Source organism: Periplaneta americana, chromosome 13, assembly GCF_040183065.1.
Source record: "Periplaneta americana isolate PAMFEO1 chromosome 13, P.americana_PAMFEO1_priV1, whole genome shotgun sequence".
NCBI lineage: Eukaryota > Metazoa > Arthropoda > Insecta > Blattodea > Blattidae > Periplaneta > Periplaneta americana.
The window spans coordinates 99,732,595-99,753,911 of NC_091129.1; the positions used below are offsets into that span (position 1 = coordinate 99,732,595).

At 36.2% G+C, this 21,317-nt stretch overlaps 1 protein-coding gene across 1 annotated transcript in view; it reads left to right on the forward strand.

Moving 5' to 3' along the window:
- Positions 1-1,713: 1,713 nt before the first annotated feature.
- The window catches only part of spz3 (Spaetzle domain-containing protein 3), a 339,160-nt gene continuing 319,556 nt past the window's right edge, over positions 1,714-21,317 (forward strand). The window contains exon 1 of the mRNA XM_069843631.1: positions 1,714-2,658. Within this exon, the coding sequence (XP_069699732.1) occupies positions 1,996-2,658 (663 nt within the window). The 5' untranslated portion in view covers positions 1,714-1,995. The remainder of the gene's footprint in view (positions 2,659-21,317) is intronic.

A 21,317-nucleotide genomic window follows, 5' to 3' on the forward strand; every position in this document is an offset into this window, starting at 1 on the left:
GGCTTATGTGAGGGCGGCAATGAACCTCCGGGTTCCTTAAAAGCCAGTAAGTAAGCCAGTATATATATATATATATATATATATATATATATATATATATATTAACGAATGAATTGGAAGAAATTCTAATTAATTTTAAAAGATGTAAAGTTCCATAAGATTAATGATTAATATTAAAATATTAGTTACTAAACAATCAAGTATTTTGAGTTACGACTCTTTACAATCCAGGGTGGGACATGCTCTTTCAGATTATATAAAAACACTTTCAGGTTCTCATTTTAAAATGTCCTCGATAACTCGCATAACAATAGTAAAAAAAAATTGTTTCCTTAATGGGTTAGGTACAGCTTACAGCAGTAAAATTTTGGAAATATTCAACATTTTTTTCTCCATTATTGTATGTTGTTGTGCAGTGATGAAGCGTTTCCCACATAACTAAAAAACTATCCAACATTCTGTGATGAAATTTGTTGTGTGTATTTATGCATGTCATAACTACAATATGATGCAAGATCACTTCTCTATCTTTGATAGATTGTCTGACAGAAATAAATTCATTTTACAAAGTGGTCAAATATCAGTATTTTCTTCTAGCACAAAATAAAACAAAAATATATTATTTATAAAGGAACGTAGTTGAAAGAGCATGATATTGTAAACATGAGTTTCAGCAATAAAATGAAAGAAAGAGAGAACATAAAAAGTTAACAAGTTTATGAGTTATGAAGGAAGCGCTCCATCACTGCACAGTGAACTGTACAGTTTGAATTTTGAAAAAAAAAATATATATATGTATATTTTTTTTAATCGTAAAAATATTTTTTTCATGAAGCAGAAGGACAGTGTTTTACACATACCATTTTCAAATGTTGAATATTTCCGAAAATTTTATTGCCGTAAGCTGTACCTAACCCCTTAAAAATATTACTGCCAAATAAACAACAGAATTTCTGTTGAGAGGAATTATACCACTGTTGCACTGATCCCTTCAATTTTAAAATGTTCCTGAATTTATTAAAGTATCTACATAACTTCACAATGTTATATATTGCTTCAATTTTGAGCCAAATAATAATAATTTTTGTCCATGTTCAAAAATAAACTTAAATAACAGACGTATCTCTTATTTGGAACCCATTTCCAAAACATCATTATTTCCCAGTTCTACTTTATATATATAAAGTAAAACTGGGAAATAATGATGTTATATACATATATAATTTAAAGTAATAATAAAAACTTATATACTTTAAATTATATATATATATATATAATTTAAAGTAATAATAAAAACTGACTAAAATTTGTATTGTCGATTCTAAAAATAGACAAAATGCTGTATGTATTCCACTCATTCAGATTAAAAATGTCTATTACCATCCTCATTTATAAGCAGTTAAAAAAAGTGTCTCTTATTTGGGTACTTTACCTTATCTACAAAACATAAATATGAAAGGACTGCCATTAACTGATAATTTTGATGGCAATAAACTCACAATAATGTATTTTCACTAGACTTGAATGAACCGCAAACATTCGAATCCCGGACCTCTCCAATATGACAAGCTCGAGTAGGCCAGTCCACATGTTCGAGCCTGCCCATTCCGCGCAGTAAGTGGCGGCAGCAGCACTGGGCGATGTAGGAAAAAGTTGTGCATTGTCGGTAGAGGCCATCCATCTCGTCATATCTCTCCAGCAGCTGGAAGGAGCTGGAAGCTAGTAGCGAGTGACAGTCGTACGGGTGCGGACCTCTAGCATGTGTTCCGAGGCGACTCGGCCGCGCAGAGCTGTGTGATACCATGGTGCACGCCGTCAACACCTCGCGAACCAAAGTGACAGCGCCACCGTGCTTCTGAGACTCGCCGTACCAGTGTTAACCGGTGACATTCTACCGTATACGACGCATATCTAACACGCTGATAATTTAAAGTTCCTAATCAAGTCCCTCCGTGAAAGAATCTTAAAAAAAACTTAAAGACACTTCCGCCAAAAATGGCGTTACTGAATTTCAGTGCACCGTACGCACCAACTGCCCCACCAACGGGTCCGTTTCTTGCAGCTGCCGCATCTGCTAGTGCTATCAGCGGGTTGAATTCAGCAGCTGTTAATTCTTTAATATACAGTCAGTCAGCACATCATCAGCAACGAGCGGCGGAACAGGCTTACAGAAACAACGTTCCTTCCCCACCAGCGGCACCAAATAGAAGAACAACAACCGCCCCTAGGAGAGCCAACAACGAGCCTTACCAACAACAACAGGACCAACAACCACAACAGAGATCTCCCCGATACTACAGTGACGACAACTACAGGAGTAGCAATACTGCCAGACCGTCACCACAGTCTTCGTCGACGTCGACGAAGAAGGGTGAATATCCTTCGAGGCCTTCGGGGTACACGAGGATAGAGCACAATGAGTACAGTAACCAGCCCGGCACCAAGACGTCGCTCCACGCCGTGCTGGACTACGACGACGACTTCGACGACTACAGCTACGACGACGACGACGTAGGAGATGTGCCAACTTCTTACCAGCATTCCCAGTACGGTGTGACCCCCATTCAAGGACCCATCTTCATTAAGAATGGTAGCGTTCCGGTGGTGCCCCTGTATTCGTATCCGGTGCTCAACAATGGGACATTCGTCCAGATACCCGTGAGTACACTTCTGCATGTTTCAGTGTTGTTAACATCACCTTTATAGCATTAGTTGCAAATGTGGAAAAAATTTTTGTTTTGATTTTTTCTGACGCAAGTGACATACCTGTTTTGATATCTATCCAGTTTATTTTTTTGTGTCCGTGACATCGGATATGGAAGAATAATTTCCAGTTGTTTTCCTAATTAAGTGAAGAGACGTCATTATAGACAAAACAGGCTCATAAAAATATCAGATTATGTAACTTACCATAGCGATTAAAAAATAAATATTCTCAATTGAAAAAATAGTATTGTCCACAGTAAGTGCCACATTGAATATTCATACCATAGAAAATGCTAATGTACCGAATATAAAATAAATTATAATTCGTAGAAAATTTCTGATAATATAACCTACCTATAATGAGTTAAGAAAACGAGATTCATGGAAAGTGTTATTGATTAAAAATTAATTAAACTAGAGACCATAATAAATGTCAGACTTACCCTAACCTGCCGAAATTTTTATAACAGGATCTATACTGAATACCAGATAATGTTACTATACATTCCGAAATAAGAGATCGTCCATAACAAATTCTAAATCATAAAATCAGAGACCACAAGAAAAGTAAGATAATGCGACTTACATACCAATGAAAAAAAAATCAACATCTATATGAAATGCCAAATAATATGGCTAAACGTGCCAAATTAAAAAGTCAGCATTGATAGAAAATATGACATACATACATACATACATACATACATACATACATACATACATACATACATACATACATACATACATACATACTTAAGTGTTCTGCCCAAGGCAGGTCTTTTATTGCAAACCCAGCTTTCTCCAATCTCTCCTATTTTCTGTCTTCCTCTTTTTCTCCGTATTTGATCCATATATCTTAATGTCATCTATCAACTGATATCTTTTTCTGCCCCGAACTCTTCTCCCGTTCACCATTTCTTCCAGTGCATCCTTCAGTAGGCAGTTTCTTCTCAGCCAGTGACCCAATCAATTCCTTTTTCTTTTTCTGATCAGTTTCAGCATCATTCTTTCTTCACTTACTCTTTCCAATACAGCTTCATTTCTTATTCTATCTGTCCACTGCACAAGCTCCATTCTTCTCCATATCCACATTTAAAATGTTTCTAGTCGCTTCTCTTCACTTGTCGTAATATCCATGTTTTTGCTCCCATACAATGCTACACTTCACACAAAGAACTTCGCTAGTCTCTTTCTTAGTTCTTTTTCCAGAGGTCCGCAGAAGATGCTCCTAATGTTACTATACATAACAGACTAAAAAACAGCTTTTATGTAAAATTCCAGACAATATGACTAAACGTCTCTAATTTAAAAAAACAATTGATATAAAATTAATATAATGTGATTAACATAACATAGAATGTTTTCAAATAATAATTCCCAAGAACGCCAGAGGATGAGAATCTTGTTCAACGTATTACACCCTACAGTTTTAAATGGAGCTGAACAAATGTGTCAGAAAGTAAAGTGCAACATATATAAATGTTAATGAATGAATGAATGAAATTAGTAAGGCGTCCCGAAACGTTGGATTTCTTCCGCTTTACCACATATTAAAAGACTAAAACGTAGAAACAGACAAACTGACGCTGCAATCTCAAATCCCACATAACCTAGTTTTCTGTCACAGTACGAAGAACTCCATTTAATAATATTCTCAGATACAGGTTTGAAAACACATTAAAGCTATGACTTATAAACACTAAAAATAGAGAGTATTTTATTGCTGTACGTTTATTACGAAAACACATGGAGAACCCGAGATCAAATCACGACTACTGCCAAGAGGAATTTGTGACTAGCTTTCAGTATGACACCATACTACAAGAAATTATGAAGTTAAGCTGCATCTACACTGTTCAATTTTCCATGCGTGTACGCATGCAATCTAAGAAGATTATTGAAAGAATCAAGTTTAAAACACGCGTTCAATTAAGATGCATGCAGATTTTGTGTCTACAAGGTGCGAAATTTTGAAGGTCATCTTCACTACGTATGTATATTGATTAATATTAAATATCAATCTTGCATTCATTTCTTGATTGCGTAAAGTTGAAAGAAAAGTTTAAACGTGTAGATGCACCTTTAGGTAGGAAGAAACGTCTCATTGAATATAACGGAAAATTGCTTTAAAATAATAATACAAATATTCTCGAGCTAATAACGAGATAAAAATTCTTTATTTTTTAAAACTGAACTATCTTTCTCTAAATCTGGGCTTAGTAGCGTCAATAATTTAAATTATAATCCTTTATTTAGCTTCACTTTTAACAGTTCAGAGACGGTATGGATAGGCCTATTGCAGTTGTAGTTCTCTATTTAACGTCTCTTCAATTACATTGACCAATTAGAAATAATGAAATGACGAATATAATTGTAGTTATTTAACGTTCTATTAAACTATAGAGGCTATTCGGAGGGAATAAGATGATAACTACAATTACTGTTCTTTATTTAACGATCGTTCTAATTGCAGAAGATATTGAGCGACATGAAATAATTGTAATTGTGATTTTTTACGAGTATTTTACCTTCGCTATAAACTGTAGAAACTATTAAATTTACAGTCAATAACGTCATAAATGTAATTCTTTATTTAACTTCTCTTTCAACCTAAAGAGAAACTGAGAGACGATAAGGTGCTAATTGTAATTATTTTAATTCTCTGTTCAAAGTCCCGTGCTAACTACACTGGCAATATGATAATAAAATCTTATAATAATATTCTTATTCTTTTATATATACCGTCTGTTTTTCTAGGTAAAAGGCATAAGGATTTAACATTGTCATAAGAAAACTAATGAATTTAATCATTGAGTCATGTTTAGAAATTAGCAGGCTTTTACAATTTGTAAAACAAGAGAACATCATGCATGATTACAAAGTGGAATCCTGACGTCTTCTTGTTTTTATACATGGGTTTCTCATGGCAGTGTTAAATCTTTATCATGTCCTATAGACCTACTCCCCATAAAAACACACGGTATAGGCCTATATACAGAGTGGAAGAGAAATAACCTTGCAGATTGAAAGAGACGATATGATAGGCCTACACATAAATAAACAGAAAATCTATATTACGTTTTGTCATTAAAATGCACGATTAATTAGAAAATTGTTTGAAGTTTCAGCAGCCCAGCAACATCACTGTTAACATACTCTACTCGTGATACATATGTAAAGGCTGGTTCACAATAAACCGGGAACGAGAACCAGAATGAAAACGAGAAGCAGTGGACGTGAATATGAAAATTTTTGATTCACAATAAACCGAGAACGTAGACGGCTATGCATATCGATATGCATGTCAATAACTATATGTAAAGTCGACATTACGCATTCTGATGTTATTTGTGTATAATTGACCAATGGCGTTCTCTCATGAGTACAAGGCAGCCAACATAAACACAGGTTAACCAACTTCAAAATTTCAACTGAAACATTTCATTAGGTACGGTAGTATAAATATGCCAATGCATCTTTATTATCACAACCTATTTTAAGTCTACCATAACGTAAAATAATTAGAGAAGAAACATTTGTAATAGAACAAAAACGAACACAGCAGTAGTTATTGAATTGAAGCATGAATATGTAGTGTGTAATACAACCAATACAGTAATAAAATATGATTCACTTACGATCGGTGTTCAAAGATGCAGCTATTGAAAGCCACGTATTCTCCTTCATTTTCTCATCTTTATACGAGGCGCGCCGCTTATCGTAAACGTGAGGATTTTCCTCAACACTCAATATTAGAATCTCATCAAATAAAACTTGCTCCATGATGCACAGCACAGAACAAAATAATGCATAGGTTATGTCACGGCCTTCTTGCTACAAAATATACAGTATGACGACAAAATAGCTTTTAGATGGCAATAGAATGAATCTAGTGGGCTGTGATCGGAAACGTGAACGCCAGAGTTGAAACTTGGCCAACTCTCCGTTCCCGATCCTGGGCTCCGGCAAGCTTTTCGTTAATTGTGAATGCTCACATTTAAATGTACACATTTTAACAATTTTACCGTTTTCGTTTTCGTTCCGATTCTCGTTTCCGGTTTATTGTGAACCAGCCTTAAGTCAACTAACTCGGTGTGTTTCGGTAGGTGAGCTGCTCTCTGCCAAGACGTTGCCACTTGCTCGCATCGTCCAATGGCTTGAATTTAGAGGATTTTAAAATTAAATTTAGACGAAAACAGTCCATGCTATTGAAATACGCCAGAGGAATAAATTATTTTTAACGCAAAAATTACGATCCTACATGCAATAGTTACTGAATAAGAGATTGTTAAAGTTTTCTGCCCAAGGGCAGGTCCTTCACTGCAAGGACAGTGTTCTCCAAACTTTCCTGTTTTCCGCCTTCCTTTTCGTCTCCGCATCCGATCCATATATTTATCTTAATGTTGTCTGTCATCTGATATCATCTTGTGTCCCGAACTTTTTTCCGTTCACCATTATTTCCAGTGCATCCTTCAGTACGCAGTTTCTTCTTAGGCAAAGACACAGTCAGTTTCTTTTTCTCTTCCTGATCAGTTTCAGCATTAGTCTTTCTTCAACCAATCTTTCTAGCACAGCTTCATTTCTTATTCTGTCTATTTCACACGCTCCTTTCTTTTCCACATCCACATTTCCAATGCTTCTAATTGTTTCTCCTCACTTAGTCCTATTGTCCATGTTCCTGCCTCATACAATACCACACTCCACATAAAGCATCTCACTAGTCTCTTCCTTAAATCTTTCTCTAGAGGTCCGCAGAAGATTCTCCCTTTTCTATTAAAAGCTTACTTTGTCATTGTTATCCTTCTTCTGACTTCTTGGCAGCAGCTCATATACATATTTAAGGCGTCATTTATATCACGGATCTTACGGCCTGAGACTGCCGTTAGAAAAATTTCTACCCTACTTTTTTTTTCAGTTGGGATTAATGGCATGTTAGGAAATTAGTTTACAATGTCATACTTCCTAATATTTCCGAATGCAAAAAACTGTACCTATAAAGCCACTGGCGTAGTTCAGTCGGCCAAGACGCTTGCCTGTCGATCTGGAATTACGCTCGGGCGTGGGTTCGGTTCCCGCTTCCGTTTCTTCAGAGTTTTCCCCAATGTCGTCAAATACCATCTCACTATTATAAATTTCATCGACGCTAAATAACCGAGTAGTTGACACAGCGTCGTTAAATAGCCAACTAAAAAAATAACTATAGCACTACAAACGTGTTTCATAGCCCATTTGTTTGTCCAACAGCATCATAACAGAATTAATGAAGATGAAATAGATATTAGATAGCAGATTTCTGATTAGTTACTCAGAAAAGAATCTCTTATTATTCTTAAAATCATTGCTTAGTTTGTTAAATTTATTGACAGTGTTGCTAAATATGAAAATTAATTCACTACCAGAAATTCTATTTTAGAAGAAGCTTATATAGCAGCCTGGATATAATTTCCAAAAAAAAATCTTGTTAAAGTTATAAAAGAGAGCGCGAGAAATTTATTAAATGACTGGGAAGTAAGAAAACGAAATATATTAGTTTCAGAAACAGTGGTTCTGTCGTATCTATCAGAACAAGTCAGTTGGTTAAATTTTACATTTCAATTTAACTTTTAATTTTAATATTCAGAAGTAATATTGCGTTATTTATTGTTTTATTTGTTTTAATTAATATTGATATTATATCGTAGCATAGTTACAAATATCTTATCGTATGGAGAGCGAAGCGAACAATATCGTAATGAGAGCGTTATGGTAGTATGCATGTAAATCCTCGATTATGAATATGACAATAATAGCAAAATCACTACTACAAAATTATTCAACATTTCACAAGTTTCAATATCTACTGTCGCATAAAAAGAAATAACCTCGACTGGCACGTAGGCCTACCGTAGATCGACACAGTGAATGATGCAGAAGCGAGAACGGAACGGTGTACTGATTTATTTTACGATGCTTTACCAACTACCATGGTTATCTAACGTCTGTGTGAAATGAAGGTGATAATTTCAGCGAAATGAGTTCAGGGTCCAACGCTGAAAGTTACCCAGCATTTGCTCTTACTGGGTTGAGGGAAAACCCCGAAAAAACTTAACTAGGTAGTTTGTTCCAACCGGGATTTGAACCCGTGCACGCTCGTTTCACGATCAGAGATGTTGTTACTCCACAGCAGTGACCAGCATTTGCTCTTAAAGAGTTGAGCGAAAACCTCGGAAAAACCTCAACCAGGTAACTAATCCCAACCAGGATTTGAACCCGGGCCGCTAGTTTCACGAACGGAACCGTATCGCGTGTGATTTTATTGTCAGTGTATGGAAATCGCATTTCTCTAGCTCATCACAGTCATATACAGGGTGATTCAGTGACTATGTTACAAATTTTAGAGATGATAGAGGAGACAATTATGAACAACTTTCATATAGGATCCTATGTCCGGAAACATTCCGTTTATTAGCTACAAACCTACATATGTTAGTCAGTATAACTAGCTAAAATCGAACACAAGGCCATAATTTTGAAGTTTTCTTGCAGGCGACCTTTCCTGCAAACGTTGGTGATTTCTCATAAACATGGTATAAGCTAGTTGGCATAGTAAATTATACTTTGACTGATTAAACCTTGCAACTTTCCTCGCAACTTGTTGATATGCATTCCATTTATGGAAGAGCAAATGACACTGGAAGGAAAGTTGCAAGGTTTAATAAGTCAAAATATAATTTACGATGCTAAGTAGCTTATAAAAAGGCATATGAGTCGGTTAAGAGAGAAGTATTATATGATGTTCTTATTTAATTTGGTATTCCCAAGAAACTAGTTAGATTAATTAAAATGTCTCTTAGTGAAACGTCCAGCAGAGTCCGTATAGGCCAGTTTCTATCTGATGCTTTTCCAATTCACTGCGGGCTAAAGCAAGGAGATGCACTATCACCTTTAATTTTTAACTTCGCTCTAGAATATGCCATTAGGAATGTTCAGGATAACAGACAGGGTTTGGAATTGAAGTGGTTACATCAGCTTCTTGTCTATGCGGATGACGTGAATATGTTAGGAGATAATCTACAAACGATTAGGGAAAACACGGAAATTTTACTTGAAGCAAGTAAAGCGATAGGTTTGGAAGTAAATCACGAAAAGACGAAGTATATGATTATGTCTCGTGACCAGAATATTGTACGAAATGGAAATATAAAAATTGGAGATTTATCCTTCGAAGAGGTGGAAAAATTCAAATATCTTGAAGCAACAGTAACAAATATAAATGGCACTCGGGAGGAAATTAAGCGCAGAATAAATATGGGAAATGTGTATTATTATTCGGTTGAGAAGCTTTTGTTATCTAGTCTGCTGTCAAAACATCTGAAAGTTAGAATTTATAAAACAGTTATATTACCGGTTGTTCTGTATGGTTGTGAAACTTGGACTCTCACTTTGAGAGAGGAACAGAGATTAAGGGTATTTGAGAGTAAGGTTCTTAGGAAAATATTTGGGGCTAAGATGGATGAAGTTACAGAAGAATGGAGAAAGTTACACAACGTAGAATTATACGCATTGTATACTTCACCTGACATAATTGGGAACATTAAATCCAGACGTTTGAGATGGGCAGGGCATGTAGCACGTATGGGCGAATCCAGAAATGCATATAGAGTGTTAGTTGGGTGGCCAGAGGGAAAAAAACTATTGGGGAGGTCGAGACGTAGATGGGAGGATACTATTAAAATGGATTTGAGGGAGGTGGGATATGGTGATAGAGAGTGGATTAATCTTGCACAGGATAGGCAACGATGGCGGGCTTATGTGAGGGCGGCACTGAACCTTCGGGTTCCTTAAAAGCCATTTGTAAGTAAGTAAGTAGCTTATAACATGTTTATGAGAAATCACCAATGTTTGCAGAAACAAGTCGTCCGCAATCAAACTTCAAAAGGATGGTCTTGAGTTCGATTCTAGCTGGTTACACTGTCTAACATATCTAGGTTTGTAACTATCAAACGGAATGTTTCCGGACATAGGTTCCTATATGAAAGTTGTTTACAATTGAAGGGTTCAGAGCAATAGTGGGCCAAGTGCCATTTATTAAGAACGGAGAAAGCAAGGGTTAAAGGTAAGTGAATACCATAGTTTAATGAAAATTGACATATCATTTAGTTTCAATATGTATACTTTATATTAATTGCTACATGTTTCTATTGAATTATGGTAATAACTTCATTTTAACCTTTGTTTTCTACGGTTTTAGTAAATGGCGCTTGGCCCACCATATTTCTCAACCCTTCAATTGTCTCCTCTATCATCGCTAAGAGTTTGTAACACAGTCACTGAATCATCCTTATGTATAAGTTCCATAACCATCGCCATGTGAAATTATCTTTCAGCTAATACTAGAGAAGTTGCGAATCAGAAATATTTACAAATTGAATATAAGTACTGTTAGCGAAGACTGAAATATTCTACAAGGACTTCATAAATAGAGGAAGAGAAGTAAATGGGTTAACTATATTAGATATACAAGGCCGTAGGAATGTCAAAAGTCAGTAGAACTGGCATACAGAGAGGTTAAACTTTTACCCCGCATGTTATATAAATTTAAAAACCTAATTTTAAAGAAGATTTTTAACTTTTCCATTACGATAATCGCACACATGAGTAATGTTGCATAACGTCTCGACCAAGTAGTATGTGTTTTGAAGACTCGTTTAAATCCCGTGTACTGAATCTTGTTCCATATTACACAGATCTGCAAGTCATCATCATCTCCATACGGTTAACCGCCGTGTCCTGTTGTTTCACCACAATGAATCAGTACCACAAACAAAAGTAATCAACTATGTCGCTCGATTACCATCTTTAACAGTGGTTAATCAATCCTTCTTCTGACCGAGGCGTGACGCGTTGCCGAGTAACCTACCAATTCATCTCAGATACATTATACCCTAATTGAAAAGTCGAAGGATGAATTACATTATGTTACTGCAACAGGTTCAACACAGTGGCAACAAGATAGAGGTGGGATAACAACAGTGGAGCAGTTATCCTGATACAGTTTTGCAATTCGGACTGTTTCAAGGCGTCAGAAGCAGTTCCAAAAGTTGTCCCTATCCTGCCATGTTAGCAACATGTTCACTGTTACGCTGGATGACATTCTGCGGTCAGGTTTAGGCCACCAGAAGCAGAATCAAAGGAAGCCGAAAATAACTACATATGTTGGTAATTTAAACCGTCTCTCTAAGTCCACGAAATTCAAGTCAAACGGTGTAATCAAGATGACGCAAATTGCCTCATTATACATTTTGTACATTCCGTAACAATTTAGTTTCTGTCGTTATCAGTTACATGCTTATCTGATTATAATGATCACATTCTTACCTTATGCAGACTGAGTGAGGTGGCTCATGCGTTCCGCATAGGATTCGCATTTGGGAGGTCCGCGGTTCAAATCCCCGGACCGACCAATCTTATTGTGATATTTCCGTGTTCTTCCACGGCAAATGCCGGGTTGGAATTTTCATTGCCACAATTCATTTCCCTTCCTCTTCCCTGTAGCAAAAGAATTTAAATTTCATATCATATCATTCATCTCATCATCTCATTCCACAGGCATATTCAGGTCATGACGCATGTCTTCATGCGCTTGAGGGAGGGACGTCCTCTCCGAAACCGTCTCTGGATTCCAAGCCTTCCACAATATCTCTGCCAGGATTCATTCCTTAAGAGCACTTCCAAGGTTGCTTCTACACCTTGGAAGGGCCGTTGGAATGGATCCTGTATTGCTTGGTTATCTTGACGGTATGAACTTAGGACGGAGGGTGTAGGGGGCTCATTGGGTGAGTGGGTGAGAGGCATCATGCGGCCGGTGGACTGGTACACCTCATCTTCATTTATCTCATAATTCGGGGTGCACAATAGGCCTCAGTCTGGCCGACGTGCTGAAGGGTAGTCCCTAACTCGTCCCTAGCCACCGTTTCCTAATCCCTACATTATGCACGGTTACTAAAAAATGAACACATGGTTTCACTGTTTTATAAATCCAAAACTATGAATGTTATCAGGAATCAGTTTATATTGCTTTATAAGCTAATTTTTCAAGTTTATTTGGAAACTCACGAACACTCAATATGTGCTCCTTGTGTCACACGGCCCAAATTAAGGCGATAGTCTAGTAGTAGTTCATCCCGATTTAAGTCATTTCACCAAAATAAAGAAAATAATGTAATAAAGTTTATCTAAATCAATTGAAAGTGGTGAAGCGCGAGTCTTGTCTTTCACGAATCCCCAAAGAAATTAGTCGCATGGTGTGAGATCGGGGTTCCTTGGTGGCCACCGTGCTATAGCACGGTTGTTATGTGTTCCACGGCCAATTTCTAACACCCCAGTACCAGTCATCATGGTGGAAGATGAAGTTTCGTTCATCCTCATGCAGTTGAGGCAGTTCCTCAATCTAACAGCGCAAAATGGATGTCCAAATCATATAGTTTTTGTTTTACACAACATTGGAAGTGTCTATTTCTTTAGTAGTAAGCCTGTACTTGCATTTAATCTCCGTTACCTCTCTCGAAAGGATCATTTAAACTCATGTACTTTCAAATGCACGCGTAGACTCATAAATTCACATGGAAAGGTTCTTTGTACAAAAACTGAAATATAAGCAGAAGGAAAAATAAATAAATTAATTAATTAAAAGAGCAAACTCAGTCAGTTTAGATAATATTCGGACAGATGGTCAGCCTGTAGCGGAAGATGAGAAATTATAATTATATGAAATGATGCTCTGAAGGATAGTATTCTCCTGCTGCTCTTACTAAAGGTGGAGGTAAACAAAAGTAATAGGTACAAACTCTCCCATTGGCTACCGGAGAAGTAATACGACTAGTAGAAGTGTAATGTAGTTCTCATATTATTATTTAACTTGGTGCTATGTAGGGTTGCCAGGTCTTAACGTTTTTCACGTAAGATTTACCCTACGTTTAATTCTTATATTTTAATTATATATTTTTTCTTTTGCCTGTAAGACTATTTCTTCCTTTTTTCTGATCTACGCACATTAAACAATCTTATTTTAAAAGTCCGGGAATATTGTATTTGCAATGACATTACATAGGCTACACAGATGACAATGTTTCTTTTTTTATAGTACTCTTAAATTTTTTGTAAGTTTTATACCAATATGCTGCATTATCTTGATTAGTTTTACAGAAAAATCTATATTGAAAGTTAGATAGCTTTTAATTGAGTAAAAAATTTGATTTTTTTATCTTGGAAAATAAAATTGATGCATTGAGAGTGCAAAAATTTGTGAACCTTGACGAACTGTCTGAGGAATTTTGTGAGAGTAGGTTTGTTTTATTAGAACGTAACCCATTAATGTAATGTTGGTAAGTGACTTTATTTTTTTCTAAAGTTTATGAAGAAAGTGTTCAGTCATAAAGGAAGTCATAATTAAGATTTCTAGTAACATTCTAGCTTCTAATGCCTTTGTAGAAATGGTTTTACACTAATGAAGAATAAATGGACAATTGTTATAAACAATAGACATCCTGAGCTGATCAAAGCAGAACATAAATTGCACTGCAATTATCTTTCATTTGTGAACATTTTCACCAATTTGCAAAACAGGAAGAGAAATTGTCAAGAGCAGCTATATCTCAAGAAAAATACCGAAAGAGTAAATTAATAATGTAGATTATATAAACAACAGTGTTCGATTCAGTGTAATAAAATTAATACACCGTGGCAAATCTTCGTTTCTTTTACAAACACCTGGGAACCTTAATGCTATATGATTCTTGGTTGAAACTGTATTTTAATAATTTCAAACAGTGATTGACCCTGTTGATATTCTTTCTATAACTTCTAGCTTATTTTCAGTTCTCATGAAAACAAGGATTGTTTTTTTTTTAATTTGTTTATTTATATAGAGCATTCGGATTTTAAAAAATACCATTAGGTTTAAAGGAATCTTCTTAGCGGATATCTCCCTTTATTCTTGTGTAACTGAAATAATTACTTACGTATTTTCTAACGTATATAAAATAACAGAAGTAAATCTAAATATTATAGTCCCGTCGCTCTTATTTCCGGCAGCCAATCACATTGCAGGTCGGCTGCATTTAAACGTGTGATTCGCTGATGATGACGTTATGCATTTCCTAAGGCTCGATAAATATTTAATATAATCGTCCGTTATTTTGGCTCTTTCGTTGGCGTTCGCAGAAAGCACACGATGACGCTGCCGTTCAAATATTTGCTGAAGTACAGTGCGTTTGATTTATTATCATAGGAGCTACGACATGATAATGTTTAACGGTGTGGCAAATACTGTAGATTCCTCGTCTGGTAGCTCGGGAACGAAAGAACAAAAATGACGAACGATACTGCCTACCTACACTTTATTGAGCCTTCACTTCCTAACATGTAAACAAACAGGAGAAGTCATGCCTGGAATGACAGCATCGCAACTATATAACTAAGCACTGCTTTAAAATACTGTATAAATGCTGTAAGAGCTAATAAATATACTTATATCTGTGTTGTTTGGCTAAAGGGAGATAAGTTACAAAAATGAGTTGTGAGATAATTGAAAATTAAACTTCGAACCCTTATTGCAAATAATTTTATACACAAATAAAATGTATCAAATGCTAGTCTTCTTTTGATTTTTGCACACTCACTTGTCTAATTTAACTTGTGTGCTCATCTGGGGAACAAAATTCCATCTGCACAAAAAATGACAACTCCCTTTTCCCGAACACCACAGAATGTATTAGTTTATTTGTACTTCCAATAACCGAATAAATTAAATAGATTTACTTGTTTCACATTTTATACGTTATAAAATATGTAAATAACTTACTTATTTAAGTAATATTACAAAGCGAGAGATGCCCCCTAAGAATAGCTACGCCCATATACTCACTGCTATTTTCTAAACTCGGAACGCATTCTAAGTAGTCGCTTTAACATCTAATGCCCACGTGCATCAACGTCTGTTAGTGTAACCATCGGTTAAAATTGTGACCTAATCCCCGATTAAGCATTTTTACGGTGGATCGACCTCGGTTACGACTTAAATAGGAAGTTAACCACAGTAATCTCTAACCGGCCAAATATGAGCGGTTAAAGGAGATAACCAGCGATTAGTAGAGCAAGTAAAGCAAAATGGCGGCCATAACCACAGGTGATTATTTCGAAGACGATTATTATTGTGCAGTACTTGAATTACTTGGATAGAGCATGAGCGTGAAGGTTATTTAGTGGAAAGAGAGAATTCTTGCGAGCAATTAGGTGACAGAAAATTTCAGGAGGGATTTCGCTTATCAAAATCTACAAATGGATCAATTGAAATAACACAAGAACAATCATATTTCTCCTACGGATCGGCTGCTTATATTACGATTCTATGTAACTATTATTTTCTGTATTTTAAGAGGGAATACTCGAATACCAGTATCTCTTTCTCTATGTCACTGGCTGAACAAAGAGAGGTTATGGATGGATCTTAGGATAATGCATAATTCCCTGGTGTAGTCCAAGATCGTACACACATTCCTACCAATTTTCTGCATCCTTTTCCTTTATGGATATTCCATCTTTTTTATATAATAGGCCTACATTTAAATCTAGTAATTAAGTCTATCGATACTTCGACCTAACATTGGGATATAATCATTTTTGGATTCAATTTTCCATTTTGTACGATTTTAACCTAAAAGTACTGAAAAACAAAGAAATGGAACTCACAAATATAACAGCGCCCAAAGGCAAACAAATGCAACGCGAAAATGTAGGATACGTTCATTTCGATGTAGAACATAGTGAGCGCAGTCGTTTTTAGACGTTGACTATTATCTTTGCAGCGATATGGATGCTTTCCTTTAGTCATTTTGTAGAAACAATGTACCATCATAGACTTTACTCTGGTTAAATGAAGTGTCAGCTAGCCATGTTTTAATAATCGGTGATTACGAATGGTGCACATAAATTACATTTTAACCACTGCTACTGTTTAACCATCGTTTCGTAATCTATGATTACTGCGTTTTTAATCAATGTTGATGCACTTCGCCATAAGTCATATCGCAACTATGATCCGTCCCAGGAATCTGTGGCTTAGAAAGACGAAATAAGATCTTTACGCAAGTAGTATGTGGGAGGGCTAGGACCAATGACCTCTCTGGGAGGAGACATTTGCTGAAGAAACTACCAATCACTTGCAGAGAGGGGATAATTTCTATCTAAATTCTCTACGACGAACTTCTTACCCCTTAGCGGCCTCGAACTGATGCTACCCGCAATACACTCCGGCACAGATAGACTCCGCCATCTACAGCTTTCTGGGACGGACCGCAGTTAACATGAAATTACATACAGAGTTTTGTTTGAAGTTTCTACGACATTTTGAAATTTATTACACGAATTTTAATAGTCAAATATTTAACACTTTACGGCAAACAGAAAAGATTTGTGAATAATTTTGATATTGAAAATGTAATCCAAACTCGCCATCATCATCTTGCAATTAGTAAGCGTTCGTATTTTACCTGAAACATCAGTTCCGTATAAAAATAGAATCAGATAGTACATGGAAATTGGTGTGTCGCAAATTATGGCTTTCTATGATATAAACATCGCCAAGGAAAGTTTTTTACCTGTGATGAGAAGAGACTTATATTAAATGTGTTTTATAAGTTCACTGAGAAATACCCTGAAGTCACAATTGATGATATTACGGGAATTGCAGTGATTTTAAGGTTCGACAAAGAGTTTCAAGAAACAGGAAAATTACCCACGTCAGACCAGTAGGGTATAAAGGGGCAACTCGCGGATGGATATATTATATAACACTTTCTTTAGTTTACCTCCACTTTTTAGTAAGAGTGACAGGAGTACAGCGCTGTGGAGTAACGGTTAGCATGTCTGACCGTGAAACGAGCGGGTTCTGGTTAAAATCCTGGTTGGGACAAGTTACCTGGTTGAGGTTTTGTTCCGGGGTTTTTCCTCAACCAATCGAAGCAGAATTGCTGGGTAACCTCGGATTCATTTCGTTATCATAATTACATTACCCCTTTTTCATATTCGTTTCTTTCCTAGGTTTCGGGCTTGCTCTGATGTAGAATCGGACTATTTGGATATATGATCATTCGTTTTTGATGGTGGCGCTATTCACCGTGGGCTCTCCACAGGGCTCATGATAGCTAATCCTTATTTCAGTTTGGTTGATAGGATTTCCCCTCTACTCACACTCTTTACCATCCGTTAAGGGGAAGATGTTACTAATAGACTTTGAACATAGTGAAAATTCCTATTATTAAAAATGTTTACCGGTAATCTATATTTCGAAAATCTATACTAAGCGTTTGTATTTCATTTTATTGTTGTTTATATCAACTGGCACATTAAAGAGCTACTGACAGCAGAAGATAAATGTTTTCTCCACAGCTAGTTGGTACTCTACAACACGCACAATGGGTCAATCTGCACTGTGTCAGTCCTCCCTGAATTTATAATACAAACTAACATTCCTTGCTATAATTAATTATTAGTTGAAAATATTGTAAGAACGACACTAAAATATACTCAAACATGTAATTGTCAAACATCTGTATCACTGTATTTTATATCCACTTATGTACTTTATTTAATATTTTATTTTCTTGAGTGTACAACTTGGGGGGTGCAAGTATAAGAAGTAACAGCTACCGGTCTGTTACTGACGGACTCAGGGCAAGTAGAAGGGGAAAGAAATGCCTTCGCATCCTCTCAACTTGTATGAAATGTCGTTTAGTGGGACCGGAGTTGAAGAACAGCGGTGAGGACTACTGGAAAGGTAGAGGGGAGTTCGAAGGCGGCGCTCAGAAGGATCTGTAGCGCGGGGGAACTGAAGACATGCAGACCATTTCATCCCGGGTAGTACAATGGGCCAACCCGAGCGGCCTGCATGCGAGGAAAGTCTCAGTCCGTGTCCTCCCCTAAAGGGGAAACAAGTGGTAGGAGAAGAGAATTGGAAAGGAGTCAGGTGTGGCCCTTGCAATTTGTACTATCCTAGCATTCGCCTGGAGGGACTTGTAAAATCACGAAAAAGAACCCAAGATAACTATTTCATGATAATAAGTAACGTTTGAATACATTTTATAAAAAATTATTCAAATAACTTTAGGGATAATGAAATCAAATTAGGTCAATTATAGTAATAAAGCTTCAGAAAATGACTAGTAGATATTCCAGATTTTTCTCACTGGTGGGAAACCATGGCAGCTTAGTAGCTCTAGACCGGTTAATTAACTTAGCTCGGGCGGTCCATTCCCATTCGCAATTACATCCAGGAATGTCACGGCCCATCGCGCATCTTCTTACCGCTTGAGTACGTGCATCGACCTTCACCACAAGTTCATTTCTTAAATAATTCGTCTTCCAAGGCCGTAGCTATCCATGGGCGTTGTAAATAACATTTTCACTTTTCTCATTTTTGCAATAAATTATACAGCTTACAGCAGCAAAATTTTGGAAATATTCAACATTTTTTTCCTCTATTACTGTATCTTGTACAATAATGAAAATTAGTATGTGTAAAACACTGTCCTTCTGCTATATGAAAAAAAGTTTTTTTTTCGGTTTAAAAAAATTATTTACTTTTTTTTTTTTTTTTTTTTTCAAAATTCAGTTCACTGTGCAGTGATGAAGCGTTTCCCATATAACTAAAAAAACTATCCAACATTTTGTGATGAAATGTTTTGTGTGTATTTATGCATGTCATATCTAGAATATGATGCAAGATCACTTCTCTACTTTTAATAGATTGTCTGATAAAAAATAAATGCATTAGAATGGTCAAATAATAAGTATTTTCTTCTAACACAAAATTAAAAAATATTATTCATTAAGAAATGTGGTTGAAAGAGCATGATATTGTAAACATGAGTTTCAGCAATAAAATAAAAGAGAGAGAACATGAAAAAGTTAACAAGTTCATGAGCTATGAGGGAAACGCTTCATCACTGCACAGTGAACTACCACCATTATGAATTTAAAAAAATATTTATAAATAATTTTTTTAAATCGTAAGAATATTTTTTCCATATAGCAGAAGGACAGTGTTTTACACATACCAATTTTCATTATTGTACAAGATTCAGTAATGGAGAAAAAAAATGTTGAATATTTCCAAACATTTTACTTCTGTAAACTGTACCTAACCCCTTAACACTACTTGGATACATGGTGAAACTATTGTGACATAAGGTCAAAATAACTGCGGTCCCATAGCTGAGACAAGAAACATTACGTTAATAACAGACGAAAAGAAAATTAAATCATAGTTAATACCATAAGTTCCAGAAAACATAAACTCTTCGGCCAAAACGATCGACTATTTGGCAAATACCGGTACCATAATTGTTTTAAAGCCGAGGAAACTTGAAAAGACTAAATTTCTATATTTTTTAATACGGACCAGCCTGAGGCGTATTGTGCCGACCTCCGTTGATAGGGATGATTGATTTGAGTCCGTAGGACCACAATCCTGCAATATCGTGATTCACTGTTTGATGCCATCTATCGATTCACTTACACATCACCCAGCTCGAACTGAGTCCGCTACGAAAGCCCCTCAGTTCCCCTGGGACTTCTGCATCTTCTTTAGATCGATGTTATCTGTATGCAAGTCGCGGTACTACATCCTGCTGCATTCTCTGTCGACCCGAAATTATTGAAAGATGGTACATGAAATTAAAAAATTAATGAAGGCGAAATGAGTCCGATGTCCAACGCCGAAAGTTACCCAGCAATTCTGCTTTAATTAATTGAGGAAAAAACCCCAACTTGTCCCAAACAGAATTTAAACTCGGACCCGCTCGTTTCACAGTCGGACATGCTAACCGTTACTCCAGAGCGGGAGACAAACTTCTACCTTTATCCGTATTATTATTATTATTATTATTATTATTATTATTATTATTATTATTATTTACAGCGGACTCTCCTAAGTTCGACAGAACAGAATTGAAAGTTCTGACCAATAAGGGTAGTGGGTGTGGCAGGTGAAATGAATACAAATTCTTATTGGTCATCCATCAACGAATATAGTACTGTACTTGCATTTCCTGCCCGCCCCGAGACTTGTGTATGCGCTTCTAGTACCACAGTGGATTTCGACATTTCCGTCTCACAAACGGCACAATTCTCAAATAGAAAAAGAAGAGTTAATTAATTTAAAAACAATGATCAATATGGATGTCCTAATCAATAAAATATTCTGTTTTCCTTTAACAAAATTAGTTATCACTACAAGACACAGGACCAATTCCCATTCAAATGGCAAACCCATTTTTAGTGCCCGTATAGGGGCGTGTCTAATTCTCCTACGTAAACAGTCGAACTATAGGATGTCGAACTTGATTTCTGTCGAACTTAAGAGCTTCCACTGTACTTAATTTGCTTGTTAAAGATTTACCTATGCACTTATAGATTCCTTCACGGATGCTCCCTCTCCTTTCAGCGATCTCGGGCGAGAAATAACTCAGGATATTTGTTACTACATTACTTAGCATGTACAATATACTGATATTCGTTCCTTTCTCTCTCGGATTTCAGACAAAAAATATCATTCGACTTGAAATAGTTCTCAG